At 35.2% G+C, this 9,952-nt stretch overlaps 1 protein-coding gene across 1 annotated transcript; it reads left to right on the top strand.

Annotated features, from left to right (window-relative positions):
* Positions 1-278: 278 nt before the first annotated feature.
* On the top strand, positions 279-5,069 carry LOC146572688 (uncharacterized). The gene is made up of 5 exons (XM_085278501.1): positions 279-381; positions 2,002-2,394; positions 3,308-3,460; positions 3,647-3,693; positions 4,950-5,069. Exons 1-5 carry the CDS (start codon positions 279-281, stop codon positions 5,067-5,069), a joined length of 816 nt encoding a protein of 271 aa, XP_085134627.1.
* Positions 5,070-9,952: the final 4,883 nt, after the last annotated feature.

Here is a 9,952-nt window from a genome sequence, read left to right on the forward strand (position 1 = left end):
CACAGGCCCCAGAGTTTTTGAGAATTAACACATACTGTACATACTAAAATACCTCCTGTTGTATAACATATTTAAACACCAGGTATAGATATATTGCATCTTATGTAATGGTTAGCACTGTTTGCAATATAAGCTCTGTTCTTTTTTTTTTCTTCTTTTTTTTGACAAACTACTGATGTCATAGCTGTTGGAGTCAGAGGCTTACATGGATTGCTGTTTTCGGTTGCCTGCTTGAAATCATCTTGTATAAAAGTTACTGTAGCATTGCACGTTGTGCCATGGGTTCCCCAGTTTCACACATTGTGGCCAACTTGTACATGGAAGATGTGGAAAAGAAGGCTCTGTTATCCTACCCTGAAAAACCACTGGTCATTGGTTCAGGTATGTGGATGACACCTGGGTGAAAATCAAATCGCAGGACATACCGCAATTCACTAATCACATTAACTCGGTGAACCAGCACGTCAAATTCACCAGAGAGGCTATGAAAAGTGGCAGGTTAGCCTTCTGAGACTATGAGATTTCTATAAGTAATGGGGGTCATCTAGTCTATCCTGTCCTAGCCTATCAGTCTATTTACACCTACAAGCCACTCTTTCAGTAATGACAATGTGCACATCCTGCACAACGAGGAATGCTGGTTTGAGCATAGAACAAGGGGATCACTTATCTGCAAAACGAATGAGTTGAGTAGAGGACCTAAGGTTACTTGTTTCACCATTTTACAATGCTTTGACTGCATCCATTCCCCAACTCTCTATGAATGGTATTCATGGCCACTGATCAATTGTCATTAATCAGTAGTCTTTGATCAGTGGTTGTTGATTAGTGGTCATGACAATTTGCATATTACTGATCATGAAACTGACCTCATGGCCCATTGTTCATTCAGTGGTGAAGTTGTTCATTCAGTGGTAGTTTCAGTCATTGTGCAAATGCACTGTTTACAACAAAGGCTGTGGAAACCTGCAGTCAGCTGAGACTGAAGAAGCCACTTGGATGAGTGACAAAACATTTCTTCCATGAAAACACTATTTGCAGATAAAAAGAATGAACTATTTGGGATTTCCTTACCTGGATGATTGAGCATGCATCAAACCATATTTAGAGGAGTGGCTGAGCTTCAGTCAATGTTGGATCATTAAATGTCCAATATTCAGTAAAATCCTGGTTCATGAGTAAAGGTTTGTCTTAGCAACCCTTGGTAGAAACTTACCTTTCATTCTCCTTTCTGTTTAGGAAAACTGTGGAGCAATTTTGGAGAGAGAGCATTGGCCTTTGCACATAATCGCTCTTGGGAGATGAATTACTGGGAGCTGGGATTATCACTGCTCAATGAAATCACATGTCATTGATTGATTTCTGCTTTTCCCTAGTGGAAAAACTGACAATTTGTCATGTTGTATTTGTTCTATTTTTAATTTTGTGTTGCTTTTAAATCTGTAATTGTACTATGAATTGGTAAAAGATTTTGTGAGTCATGTCATTGAGCAGTGCTAAACAAATATATTTTGCTTGCTCTTTCCTAGACTGAATATTGGGTGGATTAATCTTATTGTTGATCAGCATCAGGAATTTAAAAGATGTTTGCATGTTTTCTTTGCCAATTTGTTATCAGACTGTTCATGCTCTAACGGTTAAGACTGAAAAGTACATATCTGACACACTGTCATCTTGAACACAAAAAAAATTGTATACTGTTACAACAGTAACGTCAACAGAAAACAACCACAGAACAAAAGGTTCCACTCAACGAGCCAATCACAGCAAGCATTACCTTTAATGGAAAAGTCTGCGCAGACCATGACATTCAAGAGTCAGGCAAGCTTTAGTGTCTTTTTACTGCAGATCATCATCAAACATGGATAGACTTCACGTTGTTCTTGTCCTGCTTTTAGGTATTAAACAATACATTATTTAATTGATTATATTTACAATCAAAATAAAATTTTGTATTTAACAGTTAAAAGCATTTGGCATGGTTTTGTGTTTGTATTTCAGGAGGTCATTTGATTTCTGGATCAGTGGTGGATTTGACAGTGACAACAGGACAGAACGTCACTCTGAATTGTGACTGTGAAGCATTATCTGAGGAATATATTGTGTGGTACAGAAATTGTACCCATGAAAATCAGCCTCCTCTTGTTCTGAAACTAAAAGAAGATGCATGGAAAAAAATCAGTGACCGAGCAATTTCAGTGAATTCTCTATTACGCTTCCACTTTATAAAGAATCAGTCCTCTGGATCCTATGATCTGCTGATCATGAATATTTCTGATTCTGATGAGGGCCTCTATTACTGTGGAACTGAAAAGGAACAGTGGGCAGATGCCACAGACATTCAGGTCAGATATGACCACAGATATGCCAGTGTCGCAACAAGAATCTTAATCAGTAAGTACTCATCTGATTTTTTTTTCAATGATCTAAAGGAATATATCCATGACTTAGCAATTAACATTATAGGGAAGTGTTCTCAGGTATTCAGTAGAGAATTATTTATTTATTAATGATGAAGTGACAAATGACCATTATAAAGTCAAATTCGGTATATTTAAGTGAGTTCAACCATACACTATTATGTCAGAGTAATATATCTGATTGCTCAGTAGTTTTCTTTTTCAAAGAGAACAACAGGGTGACCAATATAAAGCAAACTATCTGTATCTTAACAGAAAATAACAGTCAGGATCGTTTTCAGAAAGCATTTTTATAAAGGACAAAAGTGAAGTTAATAATACAATACAATACAATACAGTTTTATTTATATTGCACATTTATAAACCCGAAGGCACACCAAAGTGCTTCACAATAATACAGAAAACCAACATAAATCAAGTCAACTTGCTCTTGATTTTCAATTTTTTACTGTAAGGGAAGAGTAATATACCATGATTGATCAATATGGTTATTTTTTCAAAGAAACCCACAGTGTGACCAAAAAAAAGGAAACCAAATTTGTATCTTAAAAAGTAACACTCAGATGAACAGAATCAACCTTTTGGTAACTATTTGGCAATTTTTATTTTAAAAATCCCTTAATATTAAAATGTTAAACACATGTTGCGTATATATCCAATTGATTACTCTGCAAATAGGACATACTGTGCAGTGTTTACACAATGGCTAAGTTAGATCGTTATTACAGAAAAAAGAATTGTTTACAAGCAGACAAATATTTTTTTATTGACATGGCATAATTCTTTTGAAACTAGACTGACAGGGTACTAATGTTTGAGTTTTGTGTAAAAGAGAAGTATCATAAATATACTCATACCTAACTGAAACATGTTTGTGAACAATTAAGATGCCAGTGATACAACTTCAACCCATGAGAGGACTCCACAGGTTGAAGATTGCACCATGTGTTGGAAACTGCTCTTTGTCCTGTGTCCAACTTTTGCCATTCTCCCCTCTCTTCTTGTCTCGCTTCTTGTCCATCACTATTGCCAGAAAACAGGTAATTACTATAAATTGTACTTGTATTCAATTAGTCCATCATCAGTTCACTACATCACTGAGGTTTTTGATATACTCAGTTTACAATCTCAAATTATTGATCAAAATCTAAGAGTATTTTTAATCCCATAGTAATGTTGGATGTTGTTGCCTAATGATGTTGTATAATAATTTCTGTGGCTGAAAGTTTATCACCAAAGACCTGAAACCAGCAAGCAAACAAGAAGAAATCAGGTAAATTACATTCATATTCAATTTCTGTAATAGCACAGATAATTTTTTCATAATTATTTCTCTTTTTTTTTTTATTCTACATATGGCATTTGTAATGGCAGCAATCTACTTGGCAATTGTGCTTGATGACACACTAGTATGTAAAATTTATTGTGAATTCTCTTTAACAAGAACTAATCATGAACAGTGTCCTAATGATAGTGATTAAAAAAAACTTTATTTGTACTTTTAGTCCTTTAAAACATACACACAGTTAAAAAGTGCTTCGCAGTTTGGATACAATAACATATTAAATATAAGTGATCATGTCCCACTGTACAAATATATATTCAAATACATTGTCTTACATTAATTCTGACATAAATAATTCTATACACATATTAGATGTGAACTATAAAGAAAAATAATGGGTAAAAGATTAAGTAAAAGCTAATCTATAAAAAAAATCGCAATGAAGTTTTCACTGAGATTGGAGAAGCTATCAAGGTTGTTAGGCTTAACAAAAAAGTACAGCTTTGTATCACTAGCATAGCAATGATAGGAGATGGCTTTGCAGCTAATAATTACATATCCCATGGGTAACATATAAAGTGAGAACAAAACTGGTCCACGGATTTAGCTTTGCGTGACCCCTCATACAAGGGGCACAGGAGAGGACAAATTGGGATTTATATTAATTTTATGTCAGATGAATATGATGAGAACCAAATGAGAATAGAGCCAGAGATGCCCACTCTGTTCCAAATCTGTCAATCAGACTAGCTCAATTATTGGTGAAAAAGTGTTCAGACAAAAAGGAAATTTACCTTTTACCAAGTTATACAATACAATACAACTTTATTTATAGAGCAAATTTAAAAACAAACAGTGTGCTTCACATAAAAGACAGAAAATAAGACATACTTTTTTTTTTAAATATCACAGAGAAGTGATGTGTTTCTGTCAATAACTAAATTGGGATTTAGCAAGTATCCCATGTCGCTCAACCAGTCAAAGTAACTGATGAGCAATGACTTTCTCAAAAAAAAATTCAAATGAATGGAAGTTTGGAAATGTAATTATCTAACACTGTGGGCGCTAACAAAGTTTCTGTTTTTTTAACAATATGTAATACACTAGCTCTTTTTATTTTGAGGCTTAAAATTCTGGTTGCCAGATTTAAATGTCAATATAAAGACTTAAAGAACATTATCACTGTCAAGCATTGGAGCATTTGGCTACTGTCCTGACTGTAAATAACAAATGTCCGTTCACAGGATGAAGATGTCTTTTATGCTACAGTGGAAACCAGTCAAGCAACACAGAAATCAAAGAAGAAGATAATGCATAGTTCTGATTTCTGTACCTATTCTGCTATCAACACCTCTAGGGTCTAGATTTAACTTTGTTTCATTCAATTATGCATAATGAATTATGTTTGTTAAACCAACTTTAATAATCCGCAAGGATTGACAGTAGGTCCTTTGCTTTTCCCCTCATCTATAAATGAGTGAAAACTGTAGTGACCTGACTGTGTGCACATAGCCTAAACCACAATCTCCTCGCTGTCCTGTTTAGGCATCATATCAGAATCTCTAGGTGCCAGTACTAGATGTTGATGCCAGTAAATTAAAGTTATGCATCTTATCTGTGAATGTTCATGCTTTGGATCATTGGTATATACATGCAAAACAATTTGTATCATTTGTCTCGTTTTTTTTATTGTTGTTCATTTATATATTTTTAAGCAATTATAATAGCAAAATCTAAATAGTTTTAGCTTTATACATTACATTTTTGCTTCTCCCTGAGTAAAATGTGTAATTATATATTTTAATTGAATAACTTAACAGCTGAAAAAAGAAACATTTACTAAACAAAAAACAGAATTTAAACAGAAACAGAAGTAGTTTACCAATGCAGAGATGTAATGTTATCTGTTGATGCAGTTAACATACTAGAGTGTGATTGTATTTGTGGTCTGATGCTCCTTGTAGTTAATTTTTATTTTGTTTATTTTGTCTAATTAGTAGTTTAAATAACAAACATACAATTGTAAACAAATTCCACACTTAAATACCCTGTGACAACTAGAGCAGGGTCATAAACACTGTGTTAGAAATTTATAAGTACAGTGGTCCCTTCCTATGACGCAGTTCACCTCTTGCAGCCTCGCTGTTTCGCGGATTTTTTTTGGTGCAATTTTGCATGCTTTTTTTTAACAGCGTATTGTGTTCTGGGTCTTGATTGGCTTCAGACCATTGTCAATTAATCTCCTCTGTGTCGTGTCTCCTCTCAGTACAAAATGCGCTCAGCTTGTCAAATTTACATAAATCTTCGATCGCTAGTAGTGTGACTCTGAAGTGCTGTACTGTATGTTTGTAAGTTTTCTCCCAAACGAACACAACAATATCGACGAAACGTTTTGCACCGTAAAAAGGCACCTGCGGTAGTTCCAAAAAGGCAAAGGAAGATGCTAACCATCGCGCAAAAAGTTGGACTTCTGGACATGCTAAAGGAAGGTAGAAGTTACCATATATTTTGGACAATAAGGCACACCGCATTATAAGGCGCATTAAGCAAAACAAAACAGTCAGATAAGTCAAACTTTACTCAACTCATTCTTCTTGCTTCCTCCACTTGATTCATTAATGTTGAATTCTCTCGCAGCTGTTCTATTCCCATGTTCTGGACCTGAAAACAGGGTTTGCTCTTTGGTTTCATTCTATAATACTGGATTTGCTTTTCTATGAAGGTTTGAACTTTGGGAGCGTTTAAGCAAGAGAGAAAAGTGTGAAAATGTTCATTCCTGTCTAAAAGTGTATAAAGTGTGTAGTGACAACTTTTGCGGCCTTAAAACATCTATAAAAATTGTAAAAATAAATAAATAGAGCTGGCTACTTCACGATACGATTTCACCTATCGTGGGTTATTTTTAGAACATAACTCCCACGATAAACAAGGGAACACTGTAATGAAATTTGAAAAATAAAACAATACTTCGTGCATGGAACTGTGGTTTCATATTTTGTATATATTTTTTTAATTATGAATGTTAGAGAAGAATAGAAAAACCCTTTTTTGTCATTGTACTGTAGATGTACCATGTAATTATGCGTGCTCCACACCAACTGTGTCATGGTACTGGGTCATGTGACCCAGTATGTGGGTTGTTAGTGTGTCATTTTGTATTCATTTGTGTTCTAGTTTCAGTTTAGCTCATTCAGTCAATTTCTAGGTTGCTGTTAGTCCTTTGTTTCTTCCCCTGTGTTAAAGTTCATCTTGTTGTTTATTGGGTGTTATTGCTCATGTTTCTTGCCTGCCTGGTTAATGTTGTCAAGTTCGTGTCATGCCAGCTTCTTGTCATGTTTTCCTGTTTATTTTGAAAGTCCAGTTTTCATATCTTTGTGTTTGGGTTTACATTTCCTGTGCATCATTATGTTCATCCTAGTCAGCTGTTTCCTCGTGTGTCTCCACTCCCCCTGATCACCTCATTGTGTATATTTAAGTCCTTTGTCTCTTACCGTTCTTTGTCAGATCGTCTGTTATCCTCGCCACAGATTTCATAGTTTTTCCTCTTTGTTTCACTGTGTTTCATAGCATTCCTAGTTACTCTGCGTTCATAGTTTTTCATAGTTCTTTCACAGAGTGTCATAGTCTTTTAGTTTACACAATCTTCTTAGTCCCCTTAGTTTTCCCAGTTTCAGTGTGTCTCTAGAGTTGTTCTCATGCCATTAGCCACAGTAAAGGCTCGCTTTATTTTTGGAAACTTAGTTCTGTCTCCACCGTGCTTTTGGGTCTACCTCATCTACACATCGGCGCAGCCCGCCGTGACAAACTGTGCAGGAATAAAATATAAATAGTAAGAGGGAGTAAATAACAAACAGGAGAAATATATATACATATATATACACATACATATATACATACATTTATATATATATATATACATATATATATATATATATATATATATATACATACACATATACATATATATATATACACACATATACATATATATATATATACACATATACATACACATATACATATATATATATACACACATATACATATATATATATATACACATATACATACACATATACATATATATATATACACACATATACATATATATATATATACACATATACATATATATATATATATATATATATATATATACATACACATATACATATATATATATACACACATATACATATATATATATACACATATACATACACATATACATATATATATATACACACATATACATATATATATATATACACATATACATATATATATATATATATATATATATATATATATATATATACATACATATATACATATATATATACATATATACATATATATATACATATATATATGTGTGTGTGTGTGTGTGTGTGTGTGTGTGTGTGTGTGTGTGTGTATATATTTGTATATATATATGTGTGTATGTGTATATATTTAAAAACAAGAGAAAGGCCCACAGTGGAGAACAAAGGGCTTGGAAGTGTCAGGGTACCTGGGTCCCTGACACAGTGCTTTTAGTTTGGACTTTTGTCACTGTTTATTTTCCCATGTGTTTCCTGTTTTATTTTGATAACCTTTTGGTCGCGTGCATTATTTTTAGTTTTACTTCCTGTGTTCCATTAGTTAGATTCATTCCAGCTGTGTTCTTACCTGTTTCCAGTCCTTTTTATTCAGTCTATGTGTTTTTCCGTGTTTTTCCTGTTCGCTCAGTCATCCGTCTTTAAACACCAGGCACTTTCTTAGCAGTCCTGCACTTGGGACCTATCTTTTCATTCTCCACACATCCGACCTTGACAGAGCGACGAGACCCGTGCTGCTAACATGGAATGGAACCAGTGGACTTCAAACTATATGAGCGGCAGCAGGCAGCGCTTTCCCTGTTGGAGGGGAAGCTGAGGTGGAAACCATGACTCATATAAGCATATCTTCTACAGGACTCATCTGGCTCTGGGGGGTCCTTGAAGCAGGCGCTCCTCCACCTGCTGCCCCGTCTGCACCCAAGCCTCCACAGCGGAGAGTGGGCATTACTCGATGATATTCGGCTGCTCACTCTTCTGCCTCTCTGCTTCACGCCACTCATCCACCTGCCTCCTCATCAACCAACTCGTCTGCCTCTTTTTCAATTCTCCACACACCTGACCATGACAGGAAGTAGTGCAAAGGACTTGGACTGAGTTTAGAGTCCATATTTGAGTGGCTTGAGTAATGAGGATACTCAGACCATGGCTCAGATTGGTGAGGTGAGTGAGCAGGGGTGGGGTGTGGGGGGATAGTATTTGTTAACAGTCCAAATGGCCCAGGAAAAGAACCTACTTGTGAGTCTGGAGGTGTGGAACCTGGTGGACCTGAGATGCAAACCAGAGGGCAGCAGGTCAAACAGGTGGTGGCCGAGGTGTAATTGGTCTCCTGTGATGGTCTTGTTTTTCCTGAGACAGGAGGATGGCCTCTGGGGGTGGCAGAGGGGAGCCACTGATTAATCTACAGTAGACTGAAACAATTTCATACAAAAAAAACCATTAAAAACATGTAATATAGATACCAAAAGAACTGATGTAAGAACTATTTTTGAATGCTATTACTCAGATATTATGTTGGTTCTTACATGGTAAATACCACTCTACAGCAGCTGGGATAGGCTCCAGCTCCCCCGCAATCCTGACTTGGACAAAGTATTGGATGGATGGACATGGTAAAAACATGGTGTTAATAATATCCTTATTTACACATTGTTTTCTCAATAGTACCACATCATTACCGACTGTGCTATAAAGTTAATAAAACCTCTTTTGTTGTTGTGCGTCTTCTTTTGTTTTATTTCTGAAGTAAAAAAAAACAAAAAAAAAACTAGGATTACATGTGAAGATATAAAAGCCCAAGTCAGGTAATTATTAGGCTTTATGCTAAACATTTGACTGGTTATAACACACATGTTAAATAATAAATTGATCAATCATCAAATGTTAGTAAAAACGTTATAACCCAAATACAGCTGTGTTTTATGATCTCAGGTGTAACAATGCTCCCAACATGTTCTACATTTAGAGCAAAATATAATTAAATTAGCAACACAGTGCTATATGACAAACTATAGCCTTTTTTTTCCACACACAGAAACGGTGACAAGCACAAAATCTAATCTTCTTACAAAGACAAAAACACAAGTTATGTAAATAAATTTAGCTTGCGTTTTTTAGACTGATGACTAGGATGGATGGATGGGTGATTA

The sequence above is a fragment of the Mchenga conophoros genome, linkage group LG6 (genome assembly GCF_057382185.1).
Source record: "Mchenga conophoros isolate Kocher_MC1m ecotype Shallow Benthic linkage group LG6, M_conophoros_male_GT1.1, whole genome shotgun sequence".
In the NCBI taxonomy this organism is placed as follows: Eukaryota; Metazoa; Chordata; class Actinopteri; order Cichliformes; family Cichlidae; genus Mchenga; species Mchenga conophoros.

Excerpts from the sequence above, each read along its gene's own strand:
- LOC146572688 (XM_085278501.1), top strand. The coding sequence starts at position 279 with ATGGGTTCCCCAGTTTCACACATTGTGGCCAACTTGTACATGGAAGAT. Across the intron at positions 2,395-3,307 it reads CGCAACAAGAATCTTAATCA|ATGCCAGTGATACAACTTCA; the intron begins GTAAGTACTCAT and ends TGAACAATTAAG. Across the intron at positions 3,461-3,646 it reads TCACTATTGCCAGAAAACAG|TTTATCACCAAAGACCTGAA; the intron begins GTAATTACTATA and ends TGTGGCTGAAAG.